Raw genomic sequence first — 23,723 nt, 5'->3', positions numbered from 1 at the left:
TATATATATATATATATATATATATATATATATATATATATATATATATATGCGCATATGTCTCTCTCTCTCTCTTTATACACACACACCCATTGAAACATACTCAGTTATTCATACATGTCTATCTGCTGTCTTCCAATCTCCTTTTAGATTTTCATTTATCTTTGATTCTTATTATTTAAAAAATATGTATATTTAATTTTATGGTATGTACTTTAAATTTACAAGTCATACTTCAATTAACCTCACTTTTCAGCTCCCAGCTATGACTAGATTGAATACTTTAAGACCTGGTCTCTAAATATTGTTTTCCTTTTACCTCCTTCATTATAGTATCTCCATGTTTACATGTTTCTTCCATTTCTGACAATTTTACTTGGACAATTGAAGAATGTATTCTTCTCAGTCAGTGTGTCTCCACAGTAAATTTACCCAACTGTTGTTTATTGTTAATCATTTGAATGGCTCTTTATAACACTTATTTGTTAGGTTTTTGTCTGCATTTTCAAAAATATGTGTTGCTCATGGCAATATTGTCTGTATATGAATGACACTTTCTTTTCAATCAAGTAATTGTAATATGAACCATCTAAAACTAATTGGATTAGTTTTAACTTGAGACATCTACAGTATGAGATCATTTTACTCTCTTATGAAATGTCTACTTGAAAACCAGTTTTTGTCAGAAGCCTTCCATTGCAGTCTTATATGAATTCTGCCAGCTAACTTCTAGACCAATGCTACAATAGCTTTCAGTTATTTTTGCAAGAGTAGATATCTGTTTATGTTCAATGGGAAAAAGCACTTCTATTTGAAAGGTCCCATCATATAAAGTATGATGAAGCCTTTGCACTTTTTCATTTTTATCAAATGTTCAATTGCAGGGGCAAAACAACACTTACCTTTGTCCATAACCCATTATTTTATTCCTGTTTGTTTTTACCAGATGTGATATCCCTACCCTCAATAAAAAACCATGCATGATTATATACAGTTTTTAAAAAAAATTGATATTGTTTTAAAAAATCAGTTGCTAAGATTTTAAATGATATATATTAGATATTATAAGCACCAGTTTGAGACAGTAAAGAACAACAGACTCACTGACTTTAAATCATGTATTTACTCAATAATTTGGTTTTAGCTGTTATTTCTTGTTACAATCATTGGTCTCCAACTATGACATCATACTGTATTAGGTATAGTGGAATAGCATATCCTGCTAACATTGTTTGGCTATGAAATAAAATAGTTAATATATCAGAAACAATTTATAATATTTATTTTCAGGAGATAGAACAGCTGATACTATGTAGTATAATTGGTAATGCAGTCACAGCAAATGACAGATTTGTGGTTTAAGTTCCTTCAGTGGACTTGTTACTTTTTCTATGTCATATTGGTGTTTATTATATCTAACGTTATTGACATTTTCTTATTTGATTCCTTGTCATCCGGTTGCATTTATTAAAAAAAATTGTTGCGAGTTACTGTTATTGAATGTATTAAACATTTTTGCTGTGTCTTTCATTCCATACATTATACTTCTGTTGTTTATTACTGGCATTACATATTTTACATTTTTTTTCTTTGATTATGGGTTGGGGAATTCTGCAAATTGAAGCATTTTTTCAAACTTGTTGCATTCAGTTATTATACCACTCAATACTCTAGTTAGTGCTAAACGCCCATCCATTAAATAATAAAAGGCACTTGTTTCCAGCTAAGTTATACAAAAGCACTGAATTCATGTTTCTTGTTCAGCACCATCACTACTAAAATCACTGCATCCTAAAAATTATTAAATGGTTTATTTTACCTTATACACAACAAATTCAATCTAACTTTGAAGTTCAAATACCATGATTTACAAAAGAATAAAACTGAATGAGTTTGTAGAAATGATAACATTGATTTTGGAGATGTACTTGGAAAGATAACATTGATTTTGGACATGTACATTGAAAAGTAAGATTAATTATAATATTTAAAGGAAATTGTTTAAAAGAATTTCTTTGATAATTTATTAATTTTAGGCAAAGAATTTATTTCATCTGATAAAATTTAATACAAATTATGTGTATATTGTTTAATAACACATAATGTTATAAACAAAACAAAAAGAAAAACAAGGAAAATTGGTTACAATTGTTTAAAGCTCTGAATTTGTAAGGAAGAATAGTTAGGAGAAAGGTATTATCAGCTAACACCTAGTATATTACTAGTAAAGCACTTTATCAATTCTATCTTCCAATAATTTTCTAATTTTTGCACAAAGTCTGCAATTTTAGCGGAAGAATAAATCAATTACATTGACCCTAGTGCTCTCCTGGTACTTATTTTATCAACCCCAAAAGGATGAGAGGCTAAATCACTCTCATTAGAATTTGAACTCAGAATATAAAGAACTGGAAGAAATACTGCTAAACATTCTGACAGCTCACTGGCTCCTGTCTTCTCATAATTAATAACAATAAATATTGTTTAACACAAGTGCTTCGTCTGTATTCTTATTGGGCAGTTTTATCAATGTTTCCATCTTCGAGAAAGATTGCAAAAAATTACTAGATATCTAATAATGTGTAGCATGTAAATGTAAGTTATACATATTGTAATAATTTAGAACAACAGCACAAATATTATTTGATTTAGATGATGAAACATTAAGATTAACCACTTTATTGCCCACATGGGGCTAAACATAGAGGGGAACAAACAAGGACAGACAAGAAGATTAAGTCGATTACATTGACTCCAGTGCATAACTGGTACTTATTTAATTGACTCCAAAAGGATGAAAGGCAAAGTCGACCTCGGCGGAATTTGAACTTAGAACGTAAAGACAGACGAAATACTGCTAAGCATTTTGCCTGGCATGCTAACGTTTCTGCCAGCTCACCAAAATTAGAATTGATATTAGAGCTGCAAAGCAGAGTTGCAGAATCTGTCAGCTGATACTCTGCAAAAATCTTCTAAGTTGTTGCTATGCCCCAGATGAGCTCTGATCGAGCCCTTTCTTCTTAAAGCATATGAAACTAGAACTATTTTGTCCAATGTGTCCCCAGAGATGTGGTTGCTGTTTTTAGTTATTGAGTTACTATGTGGTTGCTTTTCTTGATGGCTTAAAATATTCTGTAAGTTGTTGAGATTTGAGGAGTGACATGATTATGTGACATGGTAAACGATAATTATAATCATAAGAATTGCATTCTTTCCTACAAGTGTAATCAAAACAAAATATTACTATACAATGCAAACAGAAAAATTAAAAATAATATTACACAAATAAACACCCATAAAGCTGAGCGAAGAAAAAAGCCAATACCTTTCTTAATCTTGCTAATAGCAGCTAAATATTCTCCAAATCACACCTTTTTAAAAATGGAAGGTCAAACTGGATAGTATAATTCTCAAAAGAAAGAAAAAAGAAAGAAAACCATTACTGAAATGTATTTTGATCATACACCTGTTCAGTCTTAAAATAGGGTAAGTGTGTAGCTATATGTATAAGTATGTAGAAATATATGTGAGGATCAGTACAAGTATTATGTATGTGTGTGTGTGTGTGTGTGTGTTAAAATTTTAAGCCCTAAGACTTATGTTATACTGCTAATTGTCATGAAAGGACACAGTTTACAGCTTGGTGTGTTTTCTCACACATTGTCTTCCAAGACAGTTATAACAAAGGTCTTTCCATGTTTGAGTGTGCATGAACTTGTTAAATGTAAATTGTTCATAGCTTTAAAAAAAAAAAAAAACTGTTGTTAAGAGAATAATTGTGGAATGAATTCAGCTATTTTTTTAACTTTGCTAATTTAATCACTATATTATGATTAATGGTCATTTACTTTGCATAGCAGGACAATTACACTCCATTTACAAATATTACTCTATACACTAATGTCCAACATAACAAGGTGCTTTGCTTCATTCAGTATTCATCATGAGAAATAAGTCTATGAATCAAATAAAGAAATAATTAGTACTTAAAATCTTCATAAAATGCTATTAGTCACAATGAACTAACCTGGGACAGAAAAGAGAAATTGGTTCACTTTATCAGGCATGCAGCGCTAGCAAAGACCCAGTCTTCATTGACTCAGTAATACCAAACATCATAAAAAGAAAAAAAAGACGTAATTAAATATAATAATTTTTTTTCCAAAGTTACATTTGAAACATTTTCTTTGGTATTAACAGTAAAAGAAAGGTAAACGAATTGTTAATAATACGTTAGTACTCAGTTATTTTTTTCATATCTTTTGCTTTGTAGCCATTCTTGACATCAACTGCCTGATTTGGATGCTGTTTTTTATCTGCTGTTTGCTTAGCTTGGTGACATGGAAGCTTTTGTTTTATTTCCACCATGTGCTTTTCTTTTCGATTATTTTTGTTTCTTTTTATATTATGTATATTTATTTTGTAGTTTTTTAAAAAAAACATTGTCTATTATTATTGCTGATGTTGTTACTATTGTTGTTATTTTTCATTCCTTCCTCAAGCAAAGTATTATTGATTGTATCAAGTTAAACATCTTGAGATTAAAGTGTATATAGTATTATGTAAGCGTAGCATGTGTGTATGAGACAGAAAGTAAAACAGCATCATGTAGATGGTATTAGATGAACTATGTGATATAGATGAATTCAGATTTTCTATAGCTGTTTAGATGTATCTGAATTTAGAACACTATTCCATATTGCTTTAGGTCACCTAACTATTGGGAAAAGGTTAATGTGATTGATTACTCATTGATAAATACTTTTTATCTCAAAGAATCAAGTAGCTAATTTTGTTTATTCTTATCTGTGCCTAGGATAAATAAATATTGGTTTAAAATTTTGGCACAAGGCCAGCAATTTCAAGGGAGCGGTAAGTCAATTACATCAATCCCAATGCTCAACTGGTCAGTTTTATTGACACTGAAAGGACGAAAGGCAAAGTTGACCTTAGTGGAACTTGAACTAAGCATTTTGCAAGGCATGCTATTGGTTCTGTTAGTTTGCTATCTTTGGATAAATAAATGTTAATATATTTTATGTGTGTGTGTGTGTGTTCTGATTTGTTCACATCTCCACCCAGTGCTTTTATTCACACATGGTTTTTACATAAACATCTTTGAGCCATGGAGAGAACCTCTGTGTGGTTGCCAACCTTTTAGAAATAGCAGTTAAATATCCCTCAAATCAAACTCTGTTTTGAATAAGGAAATGATACATTACCTCCTGTAGTCCTGCACACCCTTTAAATAACAGTTTGATTAAAGGCTTGCTGGATGTCAGGGTTGATTTGGAGCTCATCAACAATGCACATTTTTTGCTTCTTCAGGTTTTGCAACATTTTGTATTTTTTTACATTGATAAATGTTTCACCTGAACCCTGTACTTTCCTTCTCTCAAAAGAAGGAAACATATTTCCATGGGCAAAGTTAAATTCAGTACTGCAAGTTAACAAAACACACCATTTTTCTAAATGTTGCCATTGCTTCTAGCAGTGGCCTGTGGCAACAAAAAAGATTTGACTATTGAAAGTTATGTTTCTTAAACCTATATGCAGAGTGATACAGGTAGCAGAATATGAATTGCTGGCCTCTTGGTAGATTGTTGTTGTTGCTTAACTTTTAAATTGTCCTTTATTAAGCAGACCTATGATAAAAAAAAATTGTTCCAGTCATGACTACCTCATCATTTTTTTTTGTCAGAAATATTGTTCTCTGGATTATGTTATCTAATGTATATTTTTTTTTAAATGGCAGGACATGGTTTGCAGTAGATTTGGTTGATATTTTATGTGGCACTGTATTGAATTAATTATTTTCTCTGTCTCTCTTTATTGCTGTCTCTTTCCTAGATAATATCACTTTCAGCATTATATACTACACCTGAAAGAATACATCAACTCTGCCCTCACCTTAGCATCCCACCTGCAATTACTGAGTTTGAGCTACCTGCCCACTGAAGGGGATTCTGTCTTTCCAAAGCTGTGGTATATTGATCAGTACTCATTCCATCAAATGATAATCAAAGAAATATTACATGGATTACCAGCAATGACCTTTAGGGATGGTTTTGTTAACATTTGCACTTCTTCAGGTCTACTTACAGGGTCAAAACTCCACTTCCCTGTCTTATTTCATTTGGAAACTTTATAGACCAAAGGTGTGACTGTTCCACTATACTTATAAAATTTCTGACATAGTCCCTTCCTACTCCATTAGTGGAGGCCATGCTTCTCTGAGAAACTGCATATTCTGAAGCAGCCTTCAGTATTTCTTAATAGGCACTCTGAAGTCATCTCCCCTTACTGTTATAGATGAAGATTTCTCTCGGACCAGTTTCAACTGACTCAAGAAAAACACTCAGGAACAATTGAAGATTTAACTCCCTTTCAAATGAAAGTAAATCTTGATAGATTTGCTTCCTCTACATCCTAGAAATACTTAATGTTCAAATAGTGTCTTGCAGTAACTCAAACTAGCAATCTACAACAATTTTCATTGTGTAATCTGACTTGACCAATGGAAACCAAACTTACCAACTAGCACTAAGGATCCACCTATTAGACCAAATGTGGCTAAGGCTTCACTTATTGCAAACATCTGATCAATTAAACACACTCTTATGCATATATACATATATATAATAGATGCTCTTGTTCGGAGTTGCTATTAAATAAAAACTTTTGTTTTTTGCTTGTTGTTTTTCTAGCTGGAGAAATTCCTAAAGGTGCTATGTATTTAGGTACAAAAGAAACAATTGAAGATGGTTTAAAACACACTGATAATTATTATGGTGTTCCCGTTGAAGAAAAAACCTCTAAAAAGAAAGTTATTGAACAGAAGAAGAAATATGAGGGCATTGGTCCTCTAGACAATCAGGGAATTCCATTAGCATTTCGAATGGTAAGTTTAAATATTTTTTTTAAATTAAAAAACACAGTCAACCAATCTAAAATACATGTTATTTTCTCAGTACATTTTCATCTTCAGAGAATACCTAAAATTAAGTACCAGATATGTGCTAGAGCTCATTTTATTAACAACATGTCTTTTTAGAAATGTATGTCTGGTTTTTTTCCATTACCTAGTTTAAACCCACCACTGGCTCTTGGATGCTTTTAGAGGAGTTTAGTCTGCTGCAAACATTTGGACTAGGTCTTTCATCTAAAGATAATTTCTTCCCTTCCCACCAGATATGGATCCTCTAAAAAAGGCAGCATCATAAGTGTTGCATTTTCTCCTGATTAAACTATTTAAAAAAAAAGTTACAAATTAAGATGCAATTTATATTGAAACAAATGTAATGAATATAATCAGCTGCTTGACTTTTACTTAAAATTATCCATCAAAGGGCAATGAGACTGAAAGACTTAGCAGGAAGAAACATTTCACTTCACTTCTGCATTGCAAACTATCTTTGTCTTTACCCTTAACATCAATCTAGTATCCTTTATGGTAATAGAAATTGATCTTAGTATTTGACTAGTACTTAAATTTTATCAGTCCTGACAGACTTAAAAGCTAAGTTTACATCTTCATATATGATACCATTATACCTTCCTGACTCAGTGAAAAAAATCATTAGCTGTGTGATGACCTCACTATGGCATCATCTGTTTACAGCTAAGTGAATAGTGGCAAAAAGGTTAATTGTTTTAGTTATGGGCACAGCAAATAACCTGTGACAGGTTGAAAAATTAACTTTAGTGTTTAGCTACTTGCTTCTACAAAATCATCAACTCTCATTCTTATCCACTCTGTCATCTGATTCTTATCAATTCTGTCATCTTACTCAAATATAGAAGGAAATACTTGTATGCATTGAACTTGATATCTATATTTCTGTTATTAGTATTCCAGTACTATATCCACTTACTCATTTCTAGTTTACCTTGTCAACAGTATGGATAAACAGACTTGATACTTAACTAACAAAGTCTAACTCGGAATTTATCTATCAGATGAAATATGCTACTTTGATACTTTCTTAATAAAGTTAGCTATCAAAATAACTAAGAAATTTGGTATTAAGTATGAAATTCAGTGTTTTACTATGAAACATAGTACTTAGCTATTAAACTCAGTACTTAGTTATCACACTCTGTACTTAACTATTCAGCCAATAATCTCAGTACACATCTAACAAACTTAGACTTGGTATTCTACTAATAATCTCAGTAGTTATCTAACAAAACCCGGTATTTAGCTAAAAAATTGGTATTTACTATGAAACTTAGCATTTAACTATAAAACTACTACTTAACTAGATTGTTTGATCACTGATAGTCACTTTGGTTCATGAGTACTTGAATTTCTAGAATTTTATGTGTGACTATTTAAAATACTGTACTGTCTAACCAAATGCCTTATTTAATTTTCCTCTTCTACATTCTATGTTCAAATTTCAATGGGCCCTGCTGTGCTTTTCATCTCTTCTGGACTCATGAAGAAATAAGTTGGTTTTTAGCTCAGGTTCCCTTACATCCATGATAAAAAAAATTGTCTTGGCCATCTGACTTTTTGGAGATATATTGTCTTTCTCCCACCCTCCATCCACCTGTCAGTTGCATACAATTACGACTACCTTCATAGTTAGTCAACCCTACATGCCAAGTATTTTTTTGACGGTGTGAGTGTATGTAACCCTGAAGGCTACTTCCAGATGATTTTTCTCCCTTTTTTTCTGAGCATTGCTGACTTTTACAAGTTACTAATGACACTCTTTCAAGAAGTCACAATTGTTTGTCTCTCTGTGGCAAGAACAGGTCAAGATAAATGTGTGTTGTGATTCATGTACTGGCTGGTCAAAAGATGCTGGGGATTCCAAACAAACATTCACATCCTCAATGTTGCTTTTTGGCATGGTTCATTTTTAGGCTTTTCTCCATTAACCCTTTAGTATTCACATTACTCTATCACGTGTAATACTTATTTATTCACATTGTTTTGAATTAATCACACATGATCTTGAAATTTTGAGGATATGACCATTTATTTTTAGAATGATGTTGTAGGATAAGAGTGAGAGGCCTGATCTGGTCAGTTTGAACATAAAATAGTTAGAATATGCTGGCTGGATATGGCTGGTTTAAACGCTAAAGGGTTAATCCTCGATGCTAAAGTTAGATGGAAATGATCTGAGGGAGGTTTGGCTGTTATTTGTAATAGGTTCACAATTATATTGAAATTCTGTCATTGGACTCAGTTTAGGCAAAGTATATTTAGATAGATAATGTAAAGCATTTAGGTTAGTCTACTACTCTATCAGTTATGTCTGTCATCTTAATCAGTAACAGTAATCATGATATTGATGGCCACATCATTTATAGATGAGAAGAATGAGATATAATCATGACATTTTGAAGTGTAAGTGGCTTCAATCTATGGAATCAAAAACAGTTATAAACTTGGATAACTGCAGGCTTAGCCTTTTTCATACATGCCATGTCTTTATTTTGTCTATTAGTATTATATTGTTCTGATTTGTAACTCCAGTTATCTATCATTTGCCTCCTGTCATATTAAGTTGCTGTTGTTATCATTAAGCAACAACCAACTCTCACCTCATCTGTTACAAGCCAAGGCTGTTGTTGCTATAGTTGGCAAGGCAAAACAGATATCATACAATATTAGATTGCACTAAATTGGTAATCAAGAATATTTTGACAAGACTTTGTCCATGTTTTGTCAGAGAGCTTTCTGTCTTTAAATTAAGGTCAGATAATCATGCAGAGCAGATTGGTTCAACTTTGACAGTAGTGAATGGCTTTATCTTCTAACCTGAAATACTAGTAACTTAATCCTTAGAGATAGTTTTAAATTGATGAGAGTCAACATCATCATCAGCATTCTCTCATTCCCCACTCATTTTAATGTTAATTTTGGTTAGGTCACCTTAAAGGCTTGCATTTAGAATAGTTGTACTCCATAATTTTCTCAAGTCTAGTACTTGGTTTTATCTCCTTGAGCTATTTCACTTAACTCACATTTTATCCTTTGTAAAGCTCAGCACAGAAGTGTAATGAAAAAGTTTGAAACACAAAATTGATGGTAAAACACGAACTGTAAATAGTACTGAAAGTATTATTTTCTGTGCTGCAATGAGGGGTAAGGTGTGGTATTAAGCTTTTTGCGATTGTTACCCTGCACATGTAAGCAAAAGCAGGATATTGCAGTCACTCATCTATGTGTTTGCATATGGAAGATCTGCAGAGGCTGTGAGAGAATGAGATGAGTGTCATCATTTAAATATGTATGTTAACTTGCATCAAAGGTGGAGGGACATTAAAAAATCAGAGGAAGATCAAAGACTGTGAAAAAAGTGAAGTTAGATTCAGGATGTTGATTCACATACACAAACTACACAGCAAAAAATTGAGTGGCAATTTGCTAATCGGTAGAACTACATGACTCGGGTCAGCATGAAAAAATGGATGCTAAATTATAGCAAAAATGAAGGTGATGAATGATGAACAAAACTCTTAAAATTTAAAAACTTGAAATTGAATAAATTAAAACTTTAGCAAGAAAACTAAGATAGATTTATGATATCCTGCATTTTAGTTTCTTTGAGTTTTTAGTTATTGTTTGCATGTTTGCTTATCAATTGCTAATATGTTATTGTTGACACTAATGTTTAAATCTATTTGATTTTTTTTTTTTTTTCAGAATATTGATGAGGAAAATCAACATGACTGGTACAAACAAATGTATAAAACACTCCACAGAGGAGAGAAACGTGATGGTCAGTCAAAAATTATTTTATCTATAATTTATTGTGAAGAAATTTGTATTTATGCCCAAATCAAAACTGGAAATAAATTTAACTTCTTTACATTCTGATGGATTATTTAAAGCTAACCCCTTTCATAAATCATGAGGCTCTCTTTAAACAATTTTCTTATTCAGCTTCTATAATATTAAAGTGGGTGAATGATAAACCCTTTACACAGACCACAGTAACTAATATACTTCACACACACACACAAACACACACACACACAAACGCGCGCACACACACATACATGTGAGTGAACAAATGAAAGGAAGGAACACTCAACATATTTGGAGTTACATGTACTTGATAGCAGTATGACTCAGCTCCACATGACTTTTGGGTTCATGTTCTATGCACCCATCTCATCAGTAGAGAATTTGAAGGAAATTCAAGATGCCTTGGTGTTTAAGTTTCTATTGGTCAGGTCATTTGGTATTAATGCTATTATGGTGGTACCAGTTATTTTCATTATTTTTAGGTTCATGCAAACCCACACCTACACAGCCTCTAACCCACAATCTAACAATATCTTATCAACTTCCCACTGGGAGGATCCTGTCTCTAGAACCATCCTCACATCACAAGACGCTACATGGAAATGACAGTCAAAAAATGGTTTTAAGGGAAGGTATACACAACATATGCACTCCTTCAGGTGGAGAAATAGGGGAAAACTCCATCTCCCTGTCCTGCTTTGTCTAGAGACTCTGTGATCATCAAAATGACTTCCCCTAACATCAAGTGAAGTATTCTTTATAGAGCCTTACATTACTTACCTGGAGCTTGTAACTGGCAACTCTGTCTTCACGAGAAACTATACATACTCCACCAACCCACAGTGTTCAACAATAGAAAGAATGATGAATTATTTTATTGATGCCACCAGAAGTATGAACTTCAAGCCTCTAGCTGTTGACAACCCAGATATACCAACCTAGGTCCAGCTAATGAACTCCATGAAAGGGGTATTTAATCCCTGCTGTCCATATAGACTGCTCGCCCATGTTGGTCATGCAACCTCAAATGTATTCCATCAAAATGGTTACTCCTACACAAAGACTGCTGCTGCTAATGTGTTCAAATCCACTGAATGGTGACTAAGTTACTGACTCGCCCCAACCTCTTGCCTTACCTTGTGTGATGTCCAATACTAGGAACTGATGTTGCTGAATATAGTATGATACAGTCCACCATCAAAGTGGTATCAGTGTTCTGCTAACATCCTATCTGAACAAATAACTGGCATCACCTTGATAGCATTAATACTATTTGACCCAAGTTGACCAATAGAGGCCTAAACATGTAGAAGCTATTTTGAATTTCCTTCAAACTCTTCACCACCCACAAAAACACCAATATCACAGAAAAATAACATTCTTATCTGTAAAACTAGTTTTATCTTTAAAACTAGTATCAAGCTCATTAAGTTCCACTTAATGTTTTTATCAAGAGAATAATAGCTTTTAACTGTATAGGAAATGCTCCTTAACTCATAAGTTGATCAGCTAATTTGCATATTGTTGTCTAATGACAGCTTAGAATTATCTTTACATTCAGCAGCATAAAAAACTAAATTAATCCCCTACTTTACAGGCTGATATTCTCGTTCATCAATAAAAAAAAAGTAACAAAAAAGATAACCATGACAATTATTCCTAAATAGTCTGTTGAACTTACAAAGTGTAAGTGCTCTGTTCAAAAGCACAGTAGATTACTTGCATTGGAATTGAAGTGAAGGCCAACATTTCAGTAATTCTAAGATTAGTTGTTTTGGTTTTTGTTTTGTTAGCGTTTCAAAATCTCTGAAGAGTTAACAGAATTATCTATTAGCCATACTGTTTCTTATATCTTGGATTTTCCTTTTTCAAATACAGTTGCTATTTTGAATTCAGCACTTTTCTGATTTAATTTTCATTTATATATTTTGGGTTATCTTAGTCTGGAGATGGTGTACAGTACTCAGCTTTGTTAGCCTCCCTCTCTCTTGCACTCTCTCTCTCTCTCTCTCTCTCTCTCGCGCTCTCTCTCTCTCTTGCACTCTCTCTCTCGCGCTCTCTCTCTCTCTTGCACTCTCTCTCTCTTGCGCTCTCTCTCTCTTGCGCTCTCTCTCTCTCTTGTGCTCTCTCGCTCTTGTGCTCTCTCTCTCTTGCGCTCTCTCTCTTGCGCTCTCTCTCTCTTGCGCTCTCTCTCTCTCTTGCGCTCTCTCTCTCTTGCGCTCTCTCTCCTCTCTCTCTCTCATTGAGAACAAGATAAACAAGAGAGGCTAATGTAGTAGATATTGCATTTGAATTGTAGGCAAGTGTTTGAAAATAGAATGTGGACTCGAAAAGAGTGCTTAAGGAGTAGTTTTGTAGAAGGCGGGATGGAAAATATTTAATAGGTGTAGGTGTGATAAACACTGAGGATCATGGAAAAGAATCAGATACATCAAATGGATTTAGGTAGGGCATATGTGAAATTGCTAAGTTTAGATAATCAGAGGTAGCTGTATTAAGAACAGAGAGAGAGAGAAGATATAGCTCAGTAAAAGGCCAGTGGTTGTGGAGAATTACCTTTCTGACATGGTATATATGTGTAATACTTTGTCTCTGATATCTGAACTGTCCACCGATATTGGACACATAAAGAATATCTCATATTTTGTTTAAAAGAAAGAGAAGAAATCCACTTTTTATTTTCACTGTTTTAATTTCCTAGATGACACTTTGAAATATGCAGCTTACACATATCACCCATCAGTTTAAGTTAGTGGATCTTTGTGAGAAAAAATAAAGCTGGGGGAAAAGTACATAGCATTTCTGAAAATATCAAATCAAAGTGTTTAAATTTGCAAATAAATAAATAATGTAATGATATTTCTATTCAATGCTTTTAATCTTGCTGTTTTACATTCTCTTTTAGATTATAATGTTACTGGTTCCAATTTTTTCATTTTCAGTCATTTTTTAATCTCTAATTTATTATGGTTTAATTGTGTCTATTTTGAAAGAATGTCATTCATTCTGAATTAATGTTCTATTATTAATATTTTATTGTTTCTTCTTGCTGTGATAAATAGCTTTGGTATTATGAAAACATTTGAATAAACTAGAATAAAATATTTAATAGAAACCATTTATGATAACTATGGTAAAGATAACCATCTGTGTCTCTTTGAAATTATTTTCAAAGATTTGTCTTTCATGAGGGTTAACTGAGCAGAAGCATGTGCAGGATGTTGTTTTATTCTCTAAATAGTCTATGTTCTTTTATAGTTGTTTTCTTTCAGATTTATTTTTATATTTACATATTTAGTCTTTCTATTAATAACTTTTCAAGGAATATATTTTCTTTCCTTATAACTTTTCAGAGTACACCATTAATCTTATTTGTTAATCACTAGCCACTTTGGTAATCTATATTCCTCTTTAAACATAATTTGTAGTGATTTCATACTTAAAAAAAAGGCTATATTTTTGTAATTCCTAATGAATTTTGTCATACTGTTGTTTTTTTTTTTTTTTGTGTGTGCTACACAAATTAAAATATTTGACCAATATATACACCAAAACCTTCATTATCCCATAGTCTTTATCATTCATTTCATTATAAATAAAAACAAGACATCAACAAAATGTCTTTGTGTATGTATATTTGTGTATAATGTAAAACTAATTACGTTATTGAAAATATTTAATGAAAGTATCAATATTATTTTTAATCTTTTGGTTCTTTTGTGATGTACTTGAAGTGACAATATTTTTCTGTGTATTTATTCATGATATTGTAAATGTTCTTTACATTAAATTTTACTTTCAGATGTTCTTGGGATCAATGATCTCGTTGACTCAATCCTTCGTGAAGCAGGTGCATACTTGAGCTTTGTTATATACACTTGCTTGTATTTTGTTGCACATGCTGAATATACCTACAATATATTGTATGCATCCATTGTCTGATATCCCATAGCATCTAATATTACATTCCTGTACTAATACCAAAATTTGATGTAAAAGATGTTGGATTTGAAATGAATGAACATCACCCAATTTTTGTAGTCATGTGTTTATTTAGATATATTAAGATTCCTTGTAATCAAGTTTGGTATTTAAAAAAAAATCCTTAAAACATGATGTTTAATTAACTAATTAGATTTAGTATGCATATTTGGATCTATTAACACTTTCAATATCAAAGTCAACTTTGATCTGTGTCATACTTCTGCCTACTGACATTTATAATTAATTTATAATACAGGATTGTCTAGTGTTTGTTTTTAATAATATAGGAACAAATCCACAAGGAATATATTCAAATTGAGTTTAACATTAGGATTTTATTTGATTCATTATAACAAAGTGCAGTATTTCCAATCTTTTTAGTGTAAATATTGAAAATTATATGTATTCTTTTAACACTCTTTTTAACAGTATTCTGGGAAAAAATATAGTTTTTTTTTTTTTATCCGATCTTCAAAGAGTTAGTTTCATTTGGATGGTTATTGAGGATTTTCCTTTAAGGAAATTTCAGTTGAGCAAAGTAGTAGAATTGGAGGAATGTTTTGTGTTGGCAAAAACTAATACAAATAATCCAAATAGTGAAGTATTTTTTTTTTTGCTATGAGGAAGAATAAAGTTTTGGATGCTTGCCCTTCTTTGGAAAGAAAAAAAAATGAAAGCCTTGTCACTAGATTGTAAGATGATAAGATCTTTATTTCATCTCTTTCAATCTAGTAGTTTGTTTAGTTATGGTCTCTAATCATGTATTTGGACTTTTGCAGTTCATTTTGAAATAAGAAGCTGTCTAATTTTTGTTTCAGAATATTGTTATTAGATATTAATTTCTTTTAAATTCCTCCTAAAATTTCAGCCTTATAATGCTAAAGACATCCTCTCAGTTTATATTTTTTCTCTTCTTCAACACATTATATTGACATCTTGAGTAAATCTTTAAACAAAGCTATAATTGTACAGTTCCAGATAAATATATTTCCTAACATACAATAGAAGGTTCTTATTTAATCATAAACTTCAGTTTCCTTACAACATTGTTTCTGTGATTTATCTCATAACCTGACATCCATCTCCACTAACCATTTTCTTCGGTATATATGTGAAATCATTTTCTTCAGCTTCCCCTTTTATAATTTAAACTTCTTTCTCATAATTATTAATCACCTTCAAATTTTCATCATCTTAAATTTCTTTTATATGTTTGTGTTTAATAGTTTTGTATTAATAAAATATTAGTTTTAGTCTGACATCAGCCAGAAGGAACTTAAAATAAGTGGTTCAATGAACCTGTTTATTTCATTTTAAATAAAAGTGAAAGTTTTTGATCTTTCTCTTTGCTCTTTTTTATCTCTCCATACTTATATAATTTTCATATTTCATTTCTGTGGTACTATGTTTTCACTTCTCATACAATAAAAAAACAAAAGTAAAAAAATCCTCAGCTAATCATATGTACTTCTTTTTAAGTTATTTGATAATTCAATCTGTCTTCAATAATTCTTTTCATAGGCCATACCAAAATAGTTCTCAACTTTATTTTAAATATTAATTTTAGAATAATTCTTCGTCAAAATAGTAACTCAGTTAAATCAAATATTTGATACCCTTTTATTCTCAGTTTCAAAAATCAACAATATTTTTCTAATACTTTTTTATAAAATTATCATCCTATCTTTATAGAATTCTACAGTTTAAAAATATATTTTCCTTTTTTGTGACAGCAATTTTCCTTTTTTGTGACAGCAATTTTCCTTGTGCTGCATCACTTCAGTTTGTCATAAACTATCATATTCTTTTTCACTAATTTTAGTCATAAAGAATCTTTTAAACATTTTTCTTTTCTTTAATCTAAGTGCAAAACTAAGTCTATAAATGTAATTTACTTCGCTTCATTTATACTGTAATGTTATTAAGCAAGGTATAAGTTTACTCTATCTCATTCCCCTAACACAAATCTGTAACGTTGTACCTAAATAAGAAATCAATATTTTTAATAATCCTTTTCATCTTCTGGTATTTCTATTTCTGGTTCTAAGTGAATAACAAGCTTATTGTCAACAAAAGTTGTCATGTGTCATTAAAGCATTTAGTTTAATCTTTTAATCTCAAATCAAAGGGTTTTGTTTTTTCATTTTCAATTAGTGAAATCTAACATTCTTCTGAAACTGGTGTGAATGAGATTTTTTATTTCTCACAAATACACTGGTCACCGCTATTGACAACTCCTCTTCCTCATCCATGTAAAATGCTTGCTCTGTTCACCTTTTTCTTCAACTTGCTTCTGTTTACTAACTATCCCATTCCTATGAGAGCCATGTCTTCCTTTTATTGCTAAAACAATCCTATATATATATATTTTGCTTACATTTCTTCATATCTTTCACAAGTTTCTTTTCTTTCATAATTTAATGTCCCAAGTTATATTCCAGCTTCTGTTGTACTACATCTGTAAACAAGTGTGTTGATTATTGGAGTAAACAATACACTGTATACATTGAAACAAGTAGCGATAAAAAGTATTGTACATTAAGAATAAAATGTAATGTTTGTGTTTAGTTTTCAGTACATAAACTTTCATCAATAACTGAGCTCTTCAACTTAGTTATTCCTGGTTTCAAGCTAATGTTAAATATCTCATTTATCACTATTTGTATCCGGTATAGGAAACATACAGATTAGAGATGAAATGGCTAAACCATTAGCTCAGATTTCTTGAGTTCAAATTTACTTTATTCCAAGACATGACATTTAATTCTATAAGGCTTCAGTTCATCTTAGCTGTTGGGAACAGGTACTAGACTTGTCATAGATTTTATCACAGTTACTTAAAACTATAAAATGGAATGAAGCATTGCTCTGTTATGAGTCACTCAGGGCTATGGTTCTTTCTTTCTATTAATGCTGTGCACATAAGGATTTTGCTGTTAGGCAATATTAAGAAAATTTTGTGATAGAGAGTTGACGACTCAAATGCTTGTGATTGATGCGCGCGCACGCACACACACACACACACACACACACACACACACACACACACACACACACACACACACACACACGCGCGCACATCATGTGATGAATATGACTTAGATATATTTTAACAAACTATTTTAATATTTAAGAGTTTATTACATTTTTAATTCCAAAATAAACAAAAAGATAAAGCAACACTGTCAAAATTTTATCGTTTGTTCTTAGTCACTGATTGCCAGGTAATTAGTTGTTTTTTTTATTATAGCCATTTTAGCCTACTGGTTTTTTATCGTTAATTCTCTGTTCTATATTATGAATCAATATCTTATTGATCAATGGCCTTTACAAGAGAACCTCTTGTTCAAATTTGCATTATACGCTTCATAGCATAACATTTAATTCTACGTCCATTACCATGGTTAATGCATAAGCATAGCTTATATATTGCATGACATTATGCTCTGGGACACTTGAATGAAAGTCTAAACTGTAAAGGAAAGTAAAACAAAACAAATAATAATTGTTGTGGATGTTAGGGTAGTATATAATTACTTAACAGTGTCAACAGACCAATCAATTATTAAAAAAAGAATTTCTGTGACAACTCTATCATGTTGATATTTGGATCAGTATTGACCACTGAGAGCTAATGTACATATATATATATATATATATATATATATATATATATATACTAGCCAACAGGGTTATATCTAATTACTATGAGCTACTGTATTAGCTTAAGTAAGTGTGCACTGCGAATTTCTGTGAAGCAGCTTTTAGGCATTTTGTATTTTCATTGTGGTGTAGACATGGTTGTGTGGTTATGAAGTTCACTTTGCAACCATGTGATTCTGTATTTGGTCCCATTGTGTGGTACCTTGCACAAGTATCTTCCACTGTAGCTTTGAGTCAACCAATGCCTTGAGGCCGGATTTGACTGACAGGAACTGGGAAGAATTCCATCATACATGTGTGTATGAATGATTTTCACATGCCCTTTTTTAAAACTGGCTGAGCACAAGAGAAGTGTCAATGGCTCTGGTACTTTCGTTGTGTGAGAACTGTCAGTATGAAAATACCTTTCGTGGAAAACAGGTAGAGGTTGGAGACAGGAAGAGTATCTGACTGTAGAAAGTCTACTTCAACAAGTTTCACCTAACCTTATGAGTTGATTTTATTTTCAACATGAAGTAAACACAAAAATGAGTGTAGTATTGAACTATTGGCTGATGGGTTCTGTGTTAAGATTCACTGTTCAAATTTCATTCTGTTCCTTCCTAAGATACTTAAATCTGTCTGAATCCTTTCTAATCACCAGGAATTTAAAAAAAAAATATATTAGTAAAAAGCCAATGCAGTTATTTTATTTATTTACTTTATATCTCAATAATGAATCACATTGTTGTTAATGACAGGTTTTGAACTGTCCCATCACTGGTTCATTTCTGATGGCAGGAACAATGAGTTTCTGTGGACCTTGCTCAATGAACACTTTATTTGCCAATGTTTACATTCTTTGTTGATATGCCATGAATATGGGATTCCATACAATTTCCATCCAATTCCTTTTACAAACTGTTAGTCAATCTGAAGTTATGATAGAAGATAAAATAGTTCAAGGTGTCATTTAGTGGGATTAAGTCCATAACCATGTCATTATGAAGTAAACTTCTTACCTACATAGCCATGCCTGCATCTACATATGTGTAGGATAGATAAATGATTTTGAAATTAAGGGCTTAGAAAAGCAGTATTTCATCTGTCTTTCATCCTTTCAGGGTTGATAAATTAAGTACTAGTTACGTACTGGGGTCGATCTAATCAATTGGCCCCCTCCCCAAAAAATTTGGGCCTCGTGCCTAGAGTAGAAAAGATTATTTAAGTATAGTCACTGAAACAAAAATTAAACCCACAATGAGTAGCTCAATAACTTAACATTATGATTGCCCTATGGTTTTTGTGTTTCTCTTTTGTACATGCTGTCTAGGAAGCAATCAATCATCAGTCAAATGAAATGTAACTTAAAAACATAAGGAGCCAAATGGCAGTTAGGTGGCTGATGGGGCCCCAAATAATTTATAACTTCCAACTATTCTCCAACTACCCTACTTAGTCTTTCTTGCCACAGTTTTTATTTCTTTCACATATGTAAATTAGAAAGGTTTACAAATTCATACATTGAAATAAGTGTAGATCTAATGCCCTCCTAATCCACTTAAGTCAGTAGTCATTTAATAGTGGTGGAGAAATTACATTAACTAAGTTAAACTAGTCAACTAGAATAATGTAGCTGCTCTTGAAGCGTGATGCAATGGCAATAACAGTTTAAAACAGAAGATTGGTTGGGTTGGAGCAGTAGAAGTGGAGACAGTTAGTAATCCAGAACGTGAACAATTTCATTCTCCAACCAATATATAATAATAAAAAACAATTTATCATAAAATATTCAACTAAATGAGCAATTCATAGACCAGAAAATGTAAAGTCAAGGGTTATTTGCTTACATTATTAAACAAATGTTGCAGGCAATAATGATTACTTACATTTTTAGAAGTAGTTATTTGTGTACTTTAGTATTACCAAAATGTGCATGTGTGCGCATGTACACACACACACACACTTACATACATAGTTCCATTATGCTACTTAAATAAACTACCAAGCACAATCTTAGTAAATTATTTAAACATAAAGCTTGTGATATTATTAGTTTAGTAAAGAATGCACAACATAGCTGATGACAACCAAGCTAAATTTTGTATTTGAAATGAGTCATTTATTGTGTCTCACTACATTGAGCTTCAGCATCAACCTTTTTTTTTTCAACAAAGCTATATGAAAGACATCTTTCAACTAACTAAAGTTTATCTATAATCTTAAGATATGAATACTTGAATAGCATAATTTTTTAAATATGTCCACTATCTACAAGCAATCCTTCAATGGAACTTTTTTTTTGCAAATTTACTGATTTTAATGGCAACCACAGTTATAATAGTGGTTTCAAATTTTGGCACAAAGCCAACAATTTTGGAGGATTGGGTAAGTCAATTACATATTTTATCAACCCTGAAAGGATGAAAGGCAAGTTGATCTTAGTGGAATTTGAACTCAGAGCCTAAAGAGAGACTAAATGCCACCAAGCATTTTGCCCCGTATCATAATGATTCTGCCATCTTGCAACCTTGATCACAGTAATGAAAATAAAAATCCATGTAATGTAATTGCAACAATGCAACTGTAATATTTAAATTAAAAAGAAATAAAATTTAACTATCAAGATAGAAAAAAATGGAGGCAAGCATAGTTAAGTAATTAAGAAGTTTAATTCACAGCTATGTGGTTTCAGGTTCAATTCCGCTGTGCAGCATTTTGGGCAATTGTTTTCTATGCTTATGCCTCAAAGTAAATTCTATGAAAGCCCATATAGAGGATTGTACCTGCTTTTAGATGGCAAACTAGTCATCCTCTGTTTCTCCATCAGTAGCCTTGCAAAGAGGTTATGGGCATTACACTTCTTCCGTAAAAAAATATATTATTTTATTTGCTCTTAACCCGCACTTCTCATATTTTCATAAGCAACAATTTTTTTTTTATTATTATAAAAAGAGAGAAGTAACCTGTTAATTCTGTATGTTTCTCCAAAATTATTAATCTGTGATAACTTTTACATAAATGGGTATCTGCAGATGAAATAACTAGCATCTACTGCAAGCATTTTGTTGTCTTTCTAGCATAATATTTTATCCTGCATAGCTTCAGTCTTTTTAGCTGTTGAGAATAAGTATTAAACTTTGGTGGGAAATGCCTGATCACCTATTGATAGAAATCTGTGATCACACAAGAAAACAAAAGTTATATACACATCTCATTTATGTTGCAAGAGAATGTTTTTACATCAGTGTCTTGATGTATACAATAGAGAGCATACAGAAAAAATAAAGTTAAGGGAAAGAATTAATAAATTCAGATATATTGCCTGAAAATAAATGTCTTCAATGGTTCCCTAATAGGTTATGAGACATTCACCAATGAAACTCTCCATATGAACCAATCTTATAATAGATCTTTACAATCTTTAGTAATATCTTCAAGAATATTAAATATTTCTGAATCTTTTCACTCAACATGTATATCTTTCATTAAGAAAACTAATATTGGTGAATAACAGTATTGAGTTGCAGAAGCTGAGGGAATAACATATATCAAAATTATTTTAAAATTTCATTACTGAATGACTACAGAATGGTACTTATTTTGGGATATGATCTCATTTCTCAGAGAGGAAATGGCAAACATTTAACGTACTCAGCATTCTAGTTTAGCTAATTTAATTTCTCTGCTGAAAGATATTAAGCTATTTTAGATGTCAGCATGGCATTTAAACATTTCAAAGTTGTGAGTTTACCAATCAAGCAGTAATTAATTAGTCTTAAAGAAAGGATAACAATTTAAATATGATATTTTGATGCTGATATTTAAAAAGACATTAACATTTTTATTTGGGTCAAATATCTTATACTATTTTAATTTCAGCAAAATTGAGTTAATTTTTGTTTTTATTACTATTTGTAAAATATATATATATTTTTTTTCTGATGAAGGTTGCAATGTCACTTATTTAAAAATGTCAGACTTAATATTTTTTTCTTCTTAGGACACTTTAAGAACACACACAAACCATATTTCCCCATGCACACCTGGAACATTATTAGCCAGTATATATTTGTAAACAATCACTTTAAAACAAGCCAAAATGTGAGTGTTTAAATGACTGCTCACCCTGCTAGATAGAGCAATCAAATTTCCCTTAAATTACAACTTGAAATCATGAATGGAAAGGGCATATTGGCTGATATAGTCTTAGATTTGCTATTCCTGATAGAAACATGCTATGGTCGTGATTGGAATGCTTTGATTATAGGTCTGCTCAGTTAGGACTGATCTAGGTTAAACAGCTACATAAACTTTGAAAAGTAAACAAAATTAAAACAGGCAATAGCTGTGAAGTAAGAAGCTTGCTTCCCAAACACATGGTTCAGTCCTCCAGTGTGACATCTTGACCAAGTGTCTTCTGTAGCCTGGGGCTGACCAAAGCCTTGTGAATAGATTTGGTAGATTGAAACTGAAAGAAGCCCATTGTATGTGTGTGTGTGTGTGTGTGTGTGTACCCCTACACTGCTTGATGCTGGTGTGTTTATCTCCCTATAACTTAGTGGTTTGGAAAAAGAGAACCATTATAACAAGTACCAGGCTTAAAAAAGAAGTACTGGGGCTGATACATTCAACTAAAAATTCTTCAGAGTGGTGCCCCAGCATGGCCACAGTCTAATGACTGAAACAAGTAAAAGATAAAGGATAAATATCTCAGACTTGCACCAAATCTGATTCAGAAAAATATAAACCCTATTGCACTAAGGCAGCATATGTTTGATTAACACATCCTAATTCTCTCAAAATGATCAAGTTAATTTGAAGCAGTCCCAAAATAAATGTATAAAGTTGATATAAACAAAGTTTTTCAGTACAATGTTGTCTGAAAGGAGTGATGTCATCAAATGGGTACGTGAATATCTGAACCATTTCAATATCAAACCTGGTGCACTTCATAATATTTACATTTTGCCAATAGAAACAGAAGCTGAGTAACAACAAAGTGATTCATTAGCTTCGTACAAATATATATAGGGATGGCTGTGTGGTAAAGAGCTTGCTTCCCAGCCACATGGTTCTGGGTTCAGTTCTACTGCATGGTACATAAGTCAAGTGTCTTCTACTATAGCCTCAAGCCCTGTGAGTGCATTTGATAATCAGAAACTGAAAGAAGCCCATCATGTGTGTGTGAGTGTGCATGTGTGTGTATGTGCATACACATGCACACTCACACACACACATACACACTCACACACACACACATGCACACTAACACACACACATGCACACTCACACACATACATATATATATATATATATATATATA

General features: G+C 31.9%; 1 protein-coding gene across 13 annotated transcripts in view; it reads left to right on the top strand.

The window, feature by feature from the left end:
* The window catches only part of LOC106869124 (sorbin and SH3 domain-containing protein 1), a 482,929-nt gene that overhangs the window by 222,017 nt on the left and 237,189 nt on the right, over window positions 1-23,723 (top strand). For 11 of the 13 annotated variants that reach the window (XM_052968338.1, XM_052968340.1, XM_052968337.1 and 8 more), the window contains 3 exons: window positions 6,708-6,901; window positions 10,667-10,742; window positions 14,574-14,621. In XM_052968338.1, coding sequence (XP_052824298.1) covers window positions 6,708-6,901; window positions 10,667-10,742; window positions 14,574-14,621 — 318 coding nt within the window. The remainder of the gene's footprint in view (window positions 1-6,707; window positions 6,902-10,666; window positions 10,743-14,573; window positions 14,622-23,723) is intronic. The other 2 variants (XM_052968343.1, XM_052968345.1) reach the window with 1 other exon arrangement.

Source organism: Octopus bimaculoides, chromosome 5 (assembly GCF_001194135.2).
Source record: "Octopus bimaculoides isolate UCB-OBI-ISO-001 chromosome 5, ASM119413v2, whole genome shotgun sequence".
In the NCBI taxonomy this organism is placed as follows: domain Eukaryota; kingdom Metazoa; phylum Mollusca; class Cephalopoda; order Octopoda; family Octopodidae; genus Octopus; species Octopus bimaculoides.
The sequence above is the reverse complement of the archived record's forward strand: the minus strand, read 5'-3'. Positions and strand labels throughout refer to the sequence as shown.